General features: G+C 43.1%; 1 protein-coding gene across 2 annotated transcripts in view; it reads right to left on the bottom strand.

The window, feature by feature from the left end:
- Positions 1–7,099: 7,099 nt before the first annotated feature.
- LOC120542724 (cytoplasmic phosphatidylinositol transfer protein 1-like) overlaps positions 7,100–16,909 on the bottom strand; it is a 161,456-nt gene continuing 151,646 nt past the window's right edge. The window contains exon 10 of one of the 2 annotated variants that reach the window (XM_039775361.1): positions 7,100–8,121. In XM_039775361.1, the coding sequence (XP_039631295.1) occupies positions 7,856–8,121 (266 nt within the window). In that variant the 3' untranslated portion in view covers positions 7,100–7,855. The remainder of the gene's footprint in view (positions 8,122–16,909) is intronic. The other variant, XM_039775362.1, reaches the window with a different exon arrangement.

Genomic DNA, 16,909 nt, shown 5'->3' on the forward strand with positions numbered 1-16,909 from the left:
TAATTGATCAGACTAGACTAACCCGTTAAGACTCCCGTCCCGTAACCAAAATGTCCTGCTCCCTGTCAGAAAGTCAACGCCGGTCAATCTCAGGTGTCACAGCCAACCTCAAGAGAAGTTTGGGTGATCAGTACGGCAGCAGTACGGCAAGTCAGAGAACAAAATGGGTCAGCCAAGCAAAGGTTTGAAAGTGTCTTTATTAAAAAATGAAAGAAGAAGAGGAAAGAAAGAAAGAAAAAAGCCCAGCAGAGGCCATTTTACAGCGTAGCAGGCGTTCATTTATCTCACCGACTTGAATAAGATGGCTATTTACAGCACAAATGATAACTAATATTGAGTCCTATGACAAAAAAATGACAAATCTGTATCAGTAGCAAAGGCCCGTCCTCACTGAAGGAAAAAAGAAAAGGAAAGCTGGAGGAGGAGGATGACGACTCCGTTTAGGGAGGAAAGCCATCCATGACACAGAACTGCAGGAGCAAAAAAGTCCTTGAAAGATGAGAACGGTGCACCGGTCAGTTCGAGTGTTTGGCAGGTACCCCCTGGGCTTTGTTACCCTCCAGCTGTAATTACATTTGCGCAGGATGCTGAAGGCTGGTGGTCTCGAGCCAAGCCGCGCCAGATGCGCTGTCCCAACCCAATAACAATTCACTTTCTGGACAAAACGTTTAAAAGTTTGAACCTTGTCACGGTTTACTGTACATAACGGGGGTAAATGTCATTACCTCTGTAAAGCAAACATGAACTGGAACAATTTCACGTCAAACCAGCAGGCTAAAGGCCCGTTTCCAAAGCCACATCTAGTGCCCTGAGCCTCCCTGGGGGGCCGACTGGCAATTTCTTTTTGAGTTTTCATGTCCACAGACTCTCACCCTCAGACATCACGTGGCCAAGCTGCGTCCGTTTGCTGGACACATTTCGACCTCATTCCCAATAATTTCCCCCAATTCTGTAAATACTGTATAAACATTTGGCACATGCAGGAAAAGATACAAGCACACAGACCCCATTTTAGGCAACCACATCTGACTACAAAATAAAAAAGAGAGAAGTGAAAGGAGAGCTGGGAAGAATGTCCGTATCTGACAACGCAGGGCACAGCTGGACAAGTCCAAAAACCGGAAAAGGTCTGAAAAGCAAAACCATCAGGCTACACACCCCATAACCAAAGCAGCTGGCATTTTAACTGGGCAGCCCCTGGAGTACCAAAAAGGGGTCTTCTTCATGATTTACTACAGAGAGGTGTTATGGATGACATAGGGCAATGGAGACGGCATCCCAAGATTTGTTATAAAGGTGGCACAACTGTTGTGGTTTCACAGGGCTCTCATTTATGAGGGGCAAAGGTTTTGTGAATTCACTGACACAGGTGGCACAATGCATGGGGTGCAGGTGGCCAGGATCTATTGGCAGGAATCAAGCCTGTGTGATCAGTTTACACCTCACTTCCAAACTGGTGGCCGCTGGAAGAGCCAGATAGGGAATACTGGGGGCTCCTACTGGTGAAAATGGGGCAAGCCAAACTATTTTGTTTTCTCGCCTTTCCTTTTGTCCTAATGAGGTTTTTAATCTCCGAGACTCCGCTTCTCCTCAAGGCCTACAAATCTGACTGCAAAATGAAACAAAAAGGAAAACTGAAGATTCACATAGGATGGCAGGACCCCATGTGCCCACCAAAGGCTCTACTCATTCAGCTGAGTTTACCTTTCTACCCCATGTGCTGTACCCGCTTCTTAACTTAAAAGAGCAAATTCACTGAGAATTTCACAAACCAGAAGGTTTTTTCCATTTCTGTGAGACGTCAGAAACACAGGAGCTGTGAGAGTCCGGATTTGTGGCAACAAGTCAAAGGGGGTTACAGGGGCAAAACAATGTGTAACAGCCCTGGGAGGTGTCACAAATAATGTCTCCTAAGATGGGCACCTGGGAAATGGAAATCTGCAGAATGTACATAAAGCGGGCAGGAGAGAGGGTGGTGCCTTAAGTGAGGTTTGGTGAACCTAAATAAAATATTCAAGCCCCTGTTTGTCAGAGACCCCCCAGTGGGGAACACCCCATTCTCATCGTCTGGCTGCTCTGAAACTCCTTGATGATATGTGATGGGTTGGCCACATACCGCATTATATTCCACTCATCACCAGGACTACCAGGACTGTAAAATTGCAGCATTAGACCCCATAAGAGTTAGTTGTCTGTGTAGCATGTTTACCTTTAGATTATGGGTTAATGATGCCAACCTGTGCACATAACCACAAACACCCACTTAACGGACCCAACACAATCTATCTGCACCCCAGACAGCTGGTTTAACATGCAAGATTGGTTTAATAGAAAAAGCATAGCGTGAAGCTGCTACTGCCCCCCCATAATGCACTATTGGCGGTCACCACACCCGGGTGCTTTTATAATACCTAACCCTAACCCTAACCTGTGGCGCTCACCTCCGGTTAGCACGGCCTTGACATTATTATAGGCCGTGCTGAGAAGAACATGACTTGGCGATTATTAGAATACATTTGGGAATTTATACATTCAGGCATCGAGAAGAACCGGAGAAAAACGAGCAGGTGAGATGGCTTTTTAGATACTTGGACGCCTGGCTTTAAGCCAGCACGGATTTCTAAAGTTCATTTGCACAAATCAAGGAAGTTAAAAAAGATAAATATTTACAGTCTTCTATACACTCATTTTATCACTTTACCCTTCGAAACGTTCATAAATCACAGCCACACAATACCACAGGTTTGTGACATAAGCAGGGAAAAAAAAAATGGATCACAGGTTTAGTTCACCCAAAACTGAACATTTCATCAAAGCTTTCCTTCCTAGGGGCAGCATGGTGGCACAGTGCTAGCGCTGCTGCCTCATAGTAAAGAGACCTGGGTTCGCGTGTCTGTGTGGGTTTCGTCCCACAGTCCAAAGACATGCAGCTTAGGTGCACTTGCGATCCTAAATTGTCCCTAGTGTGTGTGTGTGTGTGTGTGTGCCCTGCGGTGGGCTGGCGTCCTGCCCGGGGTTTGTTCTTGCCTTGTGCCCTGTGCTGGCTGGGATTGGCTCCAGCAGGCCCCGTGTTAGGATATAGTGGGTTGGATGATGACTGACTTTCCTTACTTCTCAAAGAATACGTTAACAGGTGAGAAGAATCCACGCTTTTGAGTTTTGTTGTTTCCAGTATTCAGTAATAATAAATGTTATGTAATGGTGGCCGCACTGTAAACAGAATCGTGACATCGTCGTAGCCTCCCAGCAGGCTTTCAGCAACGTAACCTGTGGGAAGACTTGTGTGTCTTTACTGCCGATGATGTTTCTGTTAGATTTCCAAAACAAAACTTCTAGTTGATCCCATTTACTGTATAAGCTGGGGACACTTGAGTGGTACTGTTAACCCACCCATAGCAGCCATGGTGGCAAAGTGTAAATTTATATGAAGAGGAGTCGAGATGCTATGGAGGATGGAGATTACCTCTACCCATGAAGAACTGTACTAGAACAACAGAAATTTGACAACGAGAGGAGGCCATTCAGTCCACCAGGCTCGTTTGTTTGGCTAATAACTAAGATGTTATAAAAATCTCATCCAGTCACTTCTTATAGGTTATCAAGGTTTCCGTGTTCAGTTTAGTTGGGCTTTGCCAACGTGGCACTAGCTATTCGGATGACAAACATGACCAACAAAATCTGCCACTATGTACTGCCGTCCCTGTTACTGAGTTCTTTAAGAACAGATTGGAGTGAAGTGTGTGCATGTGGCAGACGTCCACATTCTAACCCGCCTGTGTACCAGTTCATGCCTGCAGGGAGATGGAGCCAGTCCTGGCAGCACTGGTGGGAGCCAACCGTGATCAGTGTGGAATTCAAATGTACAGCAGGAAAAAGACATTCTTTTTTATTTTATTCATTAACGTTGGCAATTTCACCATCAAGAAGAATTTAACTTGCAGTAACAAAGCAAAGCTCTTTCATCTACACACCTATCCAAGTTTAAAACACTTTAAATCGTCTTATTATTTAATTAATCGCTTTTTACGATGGCGGCAGCTGCTTCAGGAGTGGCGAGAAGAAGCAGCTTTTCAGAGCGCCGCTAGAGCCTTTTCTTTTTATCGATTTTGTTTTGTGTTTTTATTTATTTTTTTCCTTTTCCACCCTCTTTGAATACACTTTATGTCTGCTCTAGGAGTGACGCTTGTACTGAGGCGTTTGTTTGTGGTGGGGGTCCTCGATCACCGTCCTGGAGGGCCGCAGTGGCTACAGGTTTTCATTCCAGCCCGTTTCCTAATTTGAACTCAGTCTTTGCTGATAATGAAACTTGCTATTTAACTCTGCGCCTTGTTAGTGCTTTCATTCATCAAAGACATATTTTAGGTACAGTGATCCCCCGCCTTTCACTGAAGTTACGTTCCAGACCCATCAGCGATAGGTGAAAATCCACGATATAGAAAGACCATATAAATAAACATTTTTTTATAGTTTAAGCCTTAAAATACCCATCTCACACGCTTTAAACACATGTAAACTTAGTAAAACACACTTTGTAAACACACATGATATGTGGATGTCGGCTAAGGATATGAGTAACATAATAATAATAATAATGTCGCGTACGGGCGGCACGGTGGCGCAGTGGTAGCGCTGCTGCCTCGCAGTTAGGAGAACCGGGTTTGCTTCCCGGGTCCTCCCTGCGTGGAGTTTGCATGTTCTCCCTGTGTCTGCGTGGGTTTCCTCCCACAGTCCAAAGACATGCAGGTTAGGTGCATTGGTGATTCTAAATTGTCCCTGGTGTGTGCTTGGCATGTGTGTGTGTGTGCATGCCCTGCGGTGGGCTGGCACCCTGCCCGGGGTTTGTTTCCTGCCTTGTGTCCTGTGTTGGCTGGGACTGGCTCCAGCAGACCCCCATGACTGTAGTTAGGATATAGCGGGTTGGATAATGGATGGATGGATGTTGCGTACCATCGATTTATTTAAGCCGTAATGACGAGCGACGTCCGTGCAATGCTTTGCTTCCCTTCTTAGAAGATGCTTGACACTTGGGAGCCATTGTAGGGCTTAAAACAAAACAAAGAGTTCACAAAAAGTTTGCTTACAAGCAAAGTATGCGATACGCAGAGAACTGAGACGCGTCGGGGACCCACGCTCGCTGTTCTTGCAAGATTACACGTTACAGCCTATCAGAGCCCAAGAGAATGCAAATCCTGCTCTGACTGGTTGAGTCTCTTTCAACCAATAACATGGTACAGTAACACGAAACTCTTTGTCTACCGTAGTGACTGCTGAAAACTGTACGCTTTGTTATAAATTGGCTGCAAAGTACAGTAATCCCTCGCTATATCGCGCTTCGACTTTCGCGGCTTCACTCTATCGCGGATTTTAAATGTAAGCACATCTAAATATATATCACGGATTTTTCGCTGGTTCGCCGCTTTCTGCGGACAATGGGTCTTTTAATTTAGGTTACACGCTTCCTCAGTTTGATTGCCCAGTTGATTTCATACAAGGGACGCTATTGGCGGATGGCTTAGAAGCTACCCAATCAGAGCATGTATTACATATTAACTAAAACTCCTCAATGCTATAAGATATGCTTCCCGCGTGGCGCTTGTTTTGTTTGCTTCTCTCCGTCTCTCTCTGCCTGACGGAGGGGGTGTGAGCAGAGGGGGCTGTTTGCCTAGAAGATAGGACGCTCCTCTACAAAATGCCGCTTTATCGCGGTGCTTCTGTATACTTAAAAGTACGTAATGATTTTTTGATTGTTTGCTTTTCTTAGCGAGCGCTGCTCCTTTGAAGATAAGATATGTTTGCATTCTTTTAATTGTGAGAAAGAACTGCCATCTCTGTCTTGTAATGAAGCACAGTTTAAACGTTTGACTAAAGGGTGTTATTTCATGTCTAGAGGGCTCTGATAATGTTAACAGTGTGGGAGAGTTTATAAGGGCTTAAAATATATAAAAATAACCATACAACCAGATGGTTTCTACTTCGCGGAAATTCATTTATCGCGGCAGAGTCTGGAACGGATTAACCGCGATAAACGAGGGTTGACTGTACACTACAGGTAGATGCACTTATTGCATTTTACGGCGATATTGCGAGGGCGAGATACAGCGGGGCATCACTGTACTTTGTAGATCAGAGGTCCTCCATTACAGTCCTGGAGGTCCGCAGTGGCTGCAGGTTTTCACTTCTTCCACTTTCTTAATAAGAACTAATTTATTTACTACTATTGCAATATACTTTTTGGGCTTAATTTGTTATCTTGCCTGTTACAATCCTGAACCCCTAATTGTGAATTTGAGTTATTGGCAGCTGCATTTCAGTTTTAATTGTTGCCTGTTTTCTTAACCAGACAGTAGCTAATAATGAAATGCAGATAACCAATAAACCTGGAGCTCTGCAGTTCATGTGTTTCATTTTATACCTGTGTATAAGCACCATGAAGTAGCTGTGTTAAAAAAAATGTTTAGAAATAAATGAGTGGTGAATTGAAAAGAGTGTTAAGTTTAAATCTGTTCTGGTCCACAAAACACATGGATAAGGAAACTCTACAGCAGGAGTGGCGAACTCCAGGCCTGGAGTGCCGCAGTGGCTGCAGGTTTTCATTCTTACCATCTTCTTAATTAGTGAGCCATTTTTGCTGCTGATTACTTCCTTTAATTAACTTGACTCAAGTCCCATAGATGTTCCTTTTTCTTTAATTAGCAGCCAAACAATAATGAGACACAAAACAAGCCACCGCCACCACATGACCAGCTCTCCTGTGGCCATCACACAATATCTGAAATTAAAGAGAGGTGATGGTCTTGGTAAGGTTGATCTCTCAGGTCACCAAAAACATCTTGACGGTGCTCTTAGAATGAACAGAAAAACAACCGTTTTTGAAATGTGTGCTGTGGCAGAATGAGAGCAGGAATAAGAGGTGGAATTAAATAACAGGTTTAATTAACAGCAAGAATTGGCTTCTCATTAAGAAAGTGGTTGGAGTTTGAAGCCCCAGTTTAGCTGGTCATCTGTTGGCTCGTTTCACATCTCATTTCTGCTTGGCTGTCATTTAATGAAGAAAGGAATCAATTCAGAGGGCTGAACTCTTCTAACAGGGCTATTAAAGTGATGGGGAAAAAGTTAATTAGCAGTGAAAACTGGTCACTGATTAGGAAAAGGGTTAGAATGAAAACCTGCAGTCATTGCGGCTCTACAGTGTTATTAAACATTTCTCTTGGATGAATAAAAGCACTAACAAGCCAAATAGTTAAATACCAAGTTTCATTATCATTTCATTAACTAGCTGGAATGAAAACCTGCAGCCAATGTGGCCTTCCAGGACCGTGACTAAGAACCGCCTGATTTACTCCAAGGAAAATTGTTGGGAATTAAGCTAAATTTTCAATTTTCATAAACTTAAATAAAAGTGAAGTTATTTTCCACATGATCACGTTCCGAACACTTGCGATGCTAACATGAACGATACTGTGGGACAATAACCTTTGAACAGAAGCTACGGCCACTCATAAAGGACAGGATCTAATGACATCTCCGAGGCAGCCTTAAATATGAATTTGTTAACACCACCTCTCTCCCGTTACTAAGCGACTTTGTTTAGGGTATGCTTTGTGAAGATTCCACAGTCCTATTCTACTTCCAGGTCTCCCCACCAATTTCCAAGTCCAAGTGTTGATGGTTTGACATTTGGTTTATTTAATGTTAGGGATTTTGAAAGCATGGACTCCTCTCAAGATTCTGAAGTTTTGTTCTCTTAATGTTTCACCAGCATCAAGTCTTTTACTTTTCCCACTTTTCCTTTAGCTTCAAAAATACAAAAATCAGCGTGAAAGAAAACGATGTTGAAGTCCATACTGGCTGAATACTATTTGGGAAGCGTACATTCCCGCAGCTCTGGAAGAGTAAGTGTCTCAGGGGCCGACTTCTTGCGTGGTCTGTCTTTGGGTACATTGAGGAACTCGGGTGGATCTCCGTTTACGGGCGTGGAGGGTGTGCTGGTGGGGGCACTGCGGGTTGTTGACGGCTTGCTCACCTCGCTGATTGAAATAGTAGGGGTGACTAAGCCGATCTTTTCATTTGTGGCCTGCTGCGTATGCCTTTCATATTCCCGCACCTCTTCCATTGACATATCTGGAAAGAAACAAAAAAGCATAAAAGTCAGTTCCATGGGCCTCAGCAAGTAAACGTTGACTGAAAATAAAAACGTGAGCAGCAATCCAATGCAATCTGAAGCACTGGGTGGCATTTTGAACAAAGTGGAGTTAATAGCATTGTGTCTAAAAGCCGTACTGGTGACAGAAATTACCTAGAGTCATCCATCACAACAAACCTCTGCTACATAAATCATCGTGACGTGGGTAATTGATTCCTGCAGAGGGCTAGAATTTTGGCTTCATGCAGATAAGTAAGATTTCATTGGTTTTAAAAATTGGACAAGAGCTGTCTAAAGCATTTTACCGTGAAGACTAATGTTGTTTTCACACATAATGTTCTCCCGTTACTAAAGTTTATTTGGAAAGTCAACCCCACGGCGTGAAAACACCTCGCTTCCCCATCAGCACAGAAGAGGGAAAAGAAAAAAAAAAATCCCTTTCCACTTGATGTCAGCGCATGTTAAAAGGCTGTTGATTACGTAGTGAAGTCATTTTCTAATAAACCTTCACGACGTCCTTGTTAAATGATAGGTTTGGTATTTTTAGGTCAATCTTAAGTCATGGTACACATTTTCAAGTGAAGCATTTTTTATGAATAAAAAAACAAAACATACTGGGCATATTCTTGTGGTTTATAATGGCATCTACAGTAAGTAGTGGCACCGGTTGAAACATGAAAGCAAAAAACCTTAAAACTTACCCAATGCATCGCTTTTCAAGTTTGTATTTTTCTCGCCCTATTCATCTCCATTTACGATTGCTCACATGTGGTAAAACTGTGCATCAAAGTTGCTTCCAGAAACAACATTTTTATAAGATGACGCCATTTTAAACGTTCTCCTGCTGTGCTCTTTATCTCTTTGCAGGTCTTCCACCTCACTGCCCGGTTTCCTGCAGCTTGTTTTGTGAAGATACGAGGTGTGATCAAAAAAATACGGTGAATGTTTTAAAAAGCGCCCTGTGGTGGGCTGGTGCCCTGCCCGGGGTTTGTTTCCTGCCTTGTGCCCTGTGTTGGCTGGGATTAGCTCCAGCAGACCCCCCGTGACCCTGTAGTTAGGATATAGCGGGTTGGATAATGGATGGATGTTTCAAAAAGAGAAATGTTTACTAGTCACCCTCAAAATACTCTCCTCCACTTCGAATGCACTTACCCCAACGCTCCTGCCACTTTGGCCAAGCAGTTCTGGAAGTTTTCTTTCGAGGGTCTTTATTTGGGCTGTTTGTGGCTGCCTGGATGTCCTCAATGGATTTAAATCGTTTGCCTTTCGTGACCATTTTCAATTTAGGGAACAGGCAGACATCGCACGGTGCCAGATTCGGCAAATAAGGTGGATGTGGACACAGCGTAATGATTTTATTGGACAGAAATCATTGTACTAGAAAGGATGTGTGACGAGGAGCATTGTCATGATGAAGAATTAAACCATTTCAACATTTTCCTTGGTTATTGATTTTAGATCCATTATGAAATTGAAGAAACCACTTGTAAACAGACTTAATTGTCGGTGCAGTGTCACCATAAACCGATTTTAACATCTGATGGGTTTCTGCAATTTGAAACAAAATTTCACGTTAATGCGTTGCTCGATGTCCATTATTAACGACAAACTTGAAAAACACACTTGAACTCAACAGTGGCTCACAAATGACTGACGCTGTCAAACTGGTCACAAACTTGGCCCTAGGATGGACATGTCAGAACCAGCATTGAATTGTTTTGCATTGCTCTTGGATGGTGCTCTGCATCAACATTCACCATATTTTTTGATCACACCTCGTAGTAGTTGCCTTTGTCCTTCTGGAAGTGACCTGAGAACGTAAGGTAAGATCTTCCTCAGGATTTAGATGTAATATACGAGCAGTCATGTTATACCGGCGGCTCTTCCGACAAGAAGTGCTATCCCACTGTAGGAACCATTAAGTTCCTGTACGATGTAGGCCATGGGCCTCTTGTGGTCCTTGGCCACTTTCATGTGTTGCATTCCCACCACTGAACATGAACCTTTATGCCAAATATGTCATGTGCAAAGAACAGTGATGAGATATGAAATAAGGCACGTTTGGCAGATCACCTGAGTGCTTCAAAGCCGCCCACCAGGGAGGTGGCTATCAAGAGGGATGTGGTGTCGTTATCACCATTAACCCTCCAAAGTCCAAACTGTACTAACAGGTTGGTGTAATAAGTGTATATGTTTGATATGTCACTGTGCTCTGTACAAATATACATTTATAAATCGCCTTTTCTTTCTACTTACATGCACAGCTAATACAAACGCCAGATTTAGCACACAGGAGTTCACCATATAAGAACTGCTAGGCAAGCATTAGAAGACAAGACAGGGACAACTGCGAATATACTAGTTTTGTGTGTCAAAGTCAGCTAAAACTGTATTCTCTTTGCCTTGAGTGGACTAGTATGATTCACCCAAGTAGGGGTCTGCACGTGAAGAAAGAGTATAAAGCCTTGGAACATTGCCCGGCACACCTCTGAAGGTGACGGACGGATGGGAGATAACCTCATCTGATCCAGAAAATCCTTCCAGCTCAGCAGACTCTACACATTGGGCCCCCACTCCCGAACTGGGTTCTTGTCATGGCTTCCTTCGTCTATTATGCAGCATAATCCGTCATTAAAGAAAGCTAAGTTATTTCTCCTATGCGATTTCTTAGCGCCGTATCACTAAGGGAGGGGTATCGCATTTTAATATCATATCTATATAGATTCAGGTTATGTAACACGCCGCAATTGCAAATGAACTCATTCCAACAAGGCAGCTAGCGCCCCCTGCTGGATACACATAGTGCCAGTGCTTGCTTTCAACCAATCAGCCCAATTCATCGCCCGAGCCCCGCCCACTGGTTGAACGAAAAAGACATACAATAAAGTACCAGGAACTACAAATGGCTTGAGTTCCTGTAGCGGGAATGCTACAGAAGTTCCTGAGTTTATGAAAAGTCCCCGGTTTCTGAAAAAATGTGGAAAAGCACCCTATGAAGAAGTAAAAAGGCAATGTTGCATCAAAAGGCTTCTGACACGTGTGTGGTTTAGTGCTTGTTTACTTGCTTATACATAAGAAAAATTAAACTCATGACAGTCGATGTGAACAGACAGGTGAACAGGAATGAATCCTACACTAGGAAAAAAAAAAATCTGTGATTAAGTTAATTACTTTCAATTTCGTTTTTGTCATAAAAAAACTTCTCAGAAATAGTTTCTGAAAGTGAAATCTTTGACACTTCAAAGTGGACATTTTTTTTTTTTATGCTTTTAGGTTGTCTATCCATCCATCAATTATCCAACCCGCTATATCCTAACTGCAGGGTCACGTGGGTCTGCTGGAGCCAATCCCAGCCAACACAGGGCACAAGGCAGGAAACAAACCCTGGGCAGGGCGCCAGCCCACCACAGGGCCTTTTAGGTTGTATTTCTTTTAAATTCATAACAAAAATTAGTAACACTTGGACCTCTGGTTCTTGAGGAAAGATGGTCTATGTGCCTCTCATCAAACAAAGCACCCCAGGTCATGGTTGCTGCAGTGCTCTTCAATGTCCTCCAATGTCGCTTCACCTGGCAGACATGGCACATATGTGTGAGGAACCTGAAGTCCAATAGTCTGGCAGTGGAAACCTGCACATCCAATTCATTGATTCTGTATGACTTGTTGTTGAACTTGAAGAGAAGGACTGGCATTTCCGATGAAAGCGATCAGTCGGCCAGTGCAAGATGCTTCACTGTCGGCAGAGGTCGCCACAGTTGTTTTCAAGTCAGCAATGCTGTGTGCCCACGTTGCTGTTATTTTCTGGTCAGCCAAAGGACACCACTGCACGCTATGAGAACGATTTACAGCCTAATTTCGCGTCCGAGGTAGCTTGCATGACCAACTCATTGGTCCTGTCATGCATATCACAGGCTCTCGATTGAGACCCAAGATTAAGGCCCAGTGCTTTGCATGACATACATTACCATTTCATATACATATAGATGCTTCACTTCAGAACATAATTTCCCATGACAAATGAATGTGTTGCCATTATTGTTAGAAACTAATGTAGAAATTACTGAACCTCTCACTTAAATGAGTTTACAGTGTCACTTTAAAATGTTATTTCGTCTTGTTATAGATTTCTACGCGCTGCCATTCTCACCAAGAAAAGTACTCTAAAATGACGAGATGAGAGATTTTCTATTAGCAAGTGTGAATTTTTTTAATGGATGAGAGCTCTCTTTCAGGCTTTTGGAGTGTGCTATAATTTTCACTTAGGTTGAAGCCTCTGTGGAATCAGGAGATTGTACACAGGAGAGCCACAACCTAATAATGTGAGCTGCTCTTTAACCATCTTATTCACTGAGAGCGCATGAATCAACAGGCGTCTTCCTGGCATTTAAATGATTTCCGCCATCTATTTGAAAAGAATAGTATTGCGGACAGCTTCAAAATCATTTTCTGCTGTAATTCTCTCCCGTACAGAGTTTTGATTAACCAGAACACAGTATATCTCTGTTCAAATTGCAAAATGTCATCACAAGGATGAGAGCTACCATGATGACAAAGTGCATGGTCATATTCCACAGAAATCTTTAACAGGGAAAAGGCAGTCACGCTGGAATGGACAGGTAAACTCTTTTATGGTGCAAACTGGTTGGAACAAAGGCATCCATCTTGGATCTCCAGGACTGCAACCGAGTTCCCCTGGCCTAGATGAGAACCTGCCACATAAGTTCAAGATGCCGGAAGGTGAGTTATCCACTAGGTACTGGAGATACTTGACCATGTACTCAAGAGATGAGAAGGGCTAAGGAAGGATGGCAAGAGTCATGAGGATCTTCAATCTTTTAAATTATGATTTCTGTTTTAATTTGTGTAATGGAATTCACTTATGACATCATCAAGTGTTGCTGTTTGAAAGCCAACGTGCATGCAACATCATTGGAGAAGGTTCATATGGCCTGAGTAACCATATTCTACCAGGGCATGCTGCACTCTCGGCTAGTGTCTGCACTTTGTGAAAGTACAGGAAAGACTCACTGGAAAGAAAGAAAACCAGTTCCTTGAGCAATAGCTTTTCATTTTGTGCATGTCATGTTGCTTTATTATTGCCCTTTTGTTTGGTTGCCCCATCTTTCATCTTCTGGTATAATTCCTACTTACATTTTGAACTGTGAAAGCCATTCGTCCTTTCTCTGACACAGACTACAAAGACAAAGTGACATTTTGATGTCTTCTTTTCACTGAAAGAGCTTAAACAGCCTGGCAACAAGAGGCTGAAGGCAGCAAGCATCATGTCACTGTATGGCACTGATGGGTTCCTCCTTTTTGAGGGAGGGACAAAGTTGGTTGCTTAGGGAAGACACAGCTGGCATGGACCACTGGCAAGACCACCTGGCTATTAAAGGTCTTAAGTGGGAGTGGACATGACTCGCCTGTTTCTTGAATATGACAAGCAGAATGAGGACTACCTGTGTGGTCTGGCATTTTATGGGTTATTAAAGGCTCAGAAGTTTAGGGGCTACTAGAAACAGCTGTAGCCTCATGCCACTGTAGCTGCAGTAGAGCTTCCCTGACCCCAGTGGTGGATGACAGCTGCCATGAGGTCGAATGGTCAATGGGCTCAGAGACTGGAGAAGATGTCAGGGCTGTGAGAAAGATGGGAGGTATGAAAGTGCCATGAGTAGGCAGTGCCCACCTCTTGCACCATGAACCTTCTCTAGTTTTAAAAGGCCAACTCTAACAATTGTTATGTGTCTCACAGCCATAAAACATCTGATAAAGGTTAACCAATAGCAAGTAGAGTATATTTAATGCTTTAAATAATTACAGAACACCTACTGTTAGTAACCTATTGCGTCTGTACACTAAACATCACCTCTAAAACAAACCACCAAAAACGTTCACAGGAAACCCACAGTTATTCATAAATCAAATACACATAAATTAAACACTTTATTTGCCCTTATGAATCAAGCATATAAATGTATTTATAAATTAAAGACCCTGACAAGGCAGGCTAGCTTTATTACAGGATTTGGAGCTGTATAGAGAAGGCTGATGAAGCTCATCATCCCCACATGGAAGTGTGAAAAAATGAAGAGGAAGAAGAAGAACCTGGATGTTGTAAATGTCTAGCAAAATACCGCAAATGATGTAAATCAATTCAAATCCTAAAATGGAGTTTTGGCCAATCAGAATTTAATCCAACCACAAATTCATTTAGAGCTTTCAGTTCACTTTTGGTTAAGAGCGTGGCTGCAATAAGAGTCTGCATCTACCAAGCGAGGGTCCACAATCCTCAATGTTTTGTGTCATTATAATTTAGGCAACATGTAACCCCCAGAAATGCTTCCACAATCCACTAGATGTCACTGTACTGCCATAAATGAAGTCTCCAGACTTCATATAAACTTTGGAAAGGAAAGAATCAGATTCAGAATTCACTTTATTGGCCAGGTACACTAATGTGATAATATTGGTGCAACATACAAGGAAAACACAGAATGAAAAAGATAAATACAAGAAGATAAAATATAAAGTGATAAAATATGATGTTGCATACAACATACACAAAGAATTAAGAGATAGTAATGCAAGTGTCTATGCAGTCTAGTGTGTAGGTATACATCCATCCATTATCCAACCCACTATATCCTAACTACAGGGTCACGGGTGTCTGCTGGAGCCAATCCCAGCCAACAGAGGGCACAAGGCAGGAAACAAACCCTGGGCAGGGCGCCAGCTCACCGCAGGGCACACACACCCGGGAGAATTTATGATCACCAATGCACCTAACCTGCATGTCTTTGGACTGTGGGAGGAAACCCACGCAGACACGGGGAGAACATCCACGCAGGGAGGACCCAGGGAAGCGAACCCGGGTCTACCACTGTGGCACTGTGTTGCCCCCTGTAGGTATACATACATACTAAATAGAATTTCAGATCTGATTAGTAAGAATAACTGCATGTGGAATAAAACTGTTTAGGTGACGCGTTGTGTTAGCTTTCACTACACAAAGACATTTGCCAGAGGGGAGTCTTTGGAATGGGTGATGCCCTGGGTGAGTCGGATCAGCAATGATCTTTCTGTATAGGACTTCAATGTGCGGTAAGTTACAGCCTATGATCCATTCACAGGCTTTGATGATGTGCTGTAGGTTGGCCTTAGCCTGAACAGAGGCAGCACCAAACCAGACAGTTAGACGAGGTCAGAATGGACTTGATGATGGCTGGGTAGAACTGGACCAGTATTGCTTGAGGGAGATTTAATTTCATCAGCTGACTTTCTCTGATGGGCTAATGTGATGTTATTGTCCCACTTAAGGTTTTGTGACAGCCCAGTGCCCAGGAACTAAAATGATTTTGTCGTCCCATCTCCTGAGCCATTTATAGCAAGTGATGGGTAAGCAGGCGACTGTTTCCATAAATCCACGATTACCTCCGTGACTTTTTTGAATGTTAAGGTGTAGCTTATTATGGCTGCACATCAATGATAGAACAAACCATCCATGTTGTTAACCTGCCAGCTCAATGGGTGTCAGACAGGAACCAACCCTGGACAAGACAACAGACCAATGCTCACTTTAGAGCTGACAATTAACCACGTGGACATGCGGAGACACAGAGCACACCAAGTCAATGAAGTTCTAGGAGAGTATCACTCTGGAAAAAAAAGTTTGTAATAATGAAGGACTAAAAGAAAAAGTGAATAGTGTTCAAAGTATCTCTGTTTTAAAGGGAGAAACAAGCTCAAATGTTGGAGAAAAGGTGCAGTACATCTGGGCATAGTTCTATCCATCCATCCATTATCCAACCCGCTATATTCTAACTGCTGGATCTGCTGGAGCCAATCCCAGCCAACACAGGGCGCAAGGCAGGAAACAAACCCCAGGTAGGGCGCCAGCCCACCGCAGGGCATGTGCACACACTAGGGACAATTTACAATCACCAATGCACCTAACCTGCATGTCTTTGGACTGTGGGAGGAAACCCACGCAGACACGGGGAGAACATGAAGACTCCACGCAGGGAGGACCTGGGAAGCGAACCCAGGTCTCCTAACTGCGAGCCAGTAGTGCTACCCACTGCCACTGTGCCGTGGCATAGTTCTAGTTTAGATAATTAATCAAAAAGATATTAGCTGCTGGACTTACTTACATGCCAGACCACTGATCAAGAGAACGTGACATGTAGACCTTGCCTGTGTACATTTATAACTTCTAGTTTGACTGGCAGCTCTTCAATGCCTCACCATGAATGAGTGTGTGTACTTGAATGTGCCCTGCAAAGAGCTGGCAACATTGTCACCTGTCATTCCATGTCACTGTGCTGGATGACAAATATTCAGAAAAGTGGATCAATAATTGACTGATATGCATTGGTCTTATCAAAAACGACATCAAAAAAACGACTGAAAAAAGAAAGCCATAAATGTATCAGGTGAAGAGAACAAAATAAGGCTTTTGGGTCTCCTCACCATGGATTAATAAACAAAAGAAAAAGCATAAGAAGTTATTATCAGCTAACACCTCCTAAGTATCAAATGAATGTATTTGCAGTCACTATTATGTAAATGTGATGGCAGAACTCGGTCATCTGACCTCTTTTTGGTGAGTACCTGAATAATAGCAGGTTGTTTCCAATTGATTGTCCTGTTTCACTTCATTAGGTGATGTCCTTTAGACACTGTGCTGTGGCCTGCTGTGATTGAACTTTTGACTCTCCTGTTAACAACACCTTGTACCACTCTGTCACATTAGACAACTTTTACAGC

Source organism: Polypterus senegalus, chromosome 13, assembly GCF_016835505.1.
Source record: "Polypterus senegalus isolate Bchr_013 chromosome 13, ASM1683550v1, whole genome shotgun sequence".
NCBI lineage: Eukaryota > Metazoa > Chordata > Cladistia > Polypteriformes > Polypteridae > Polypterus > Polypterus senegalus.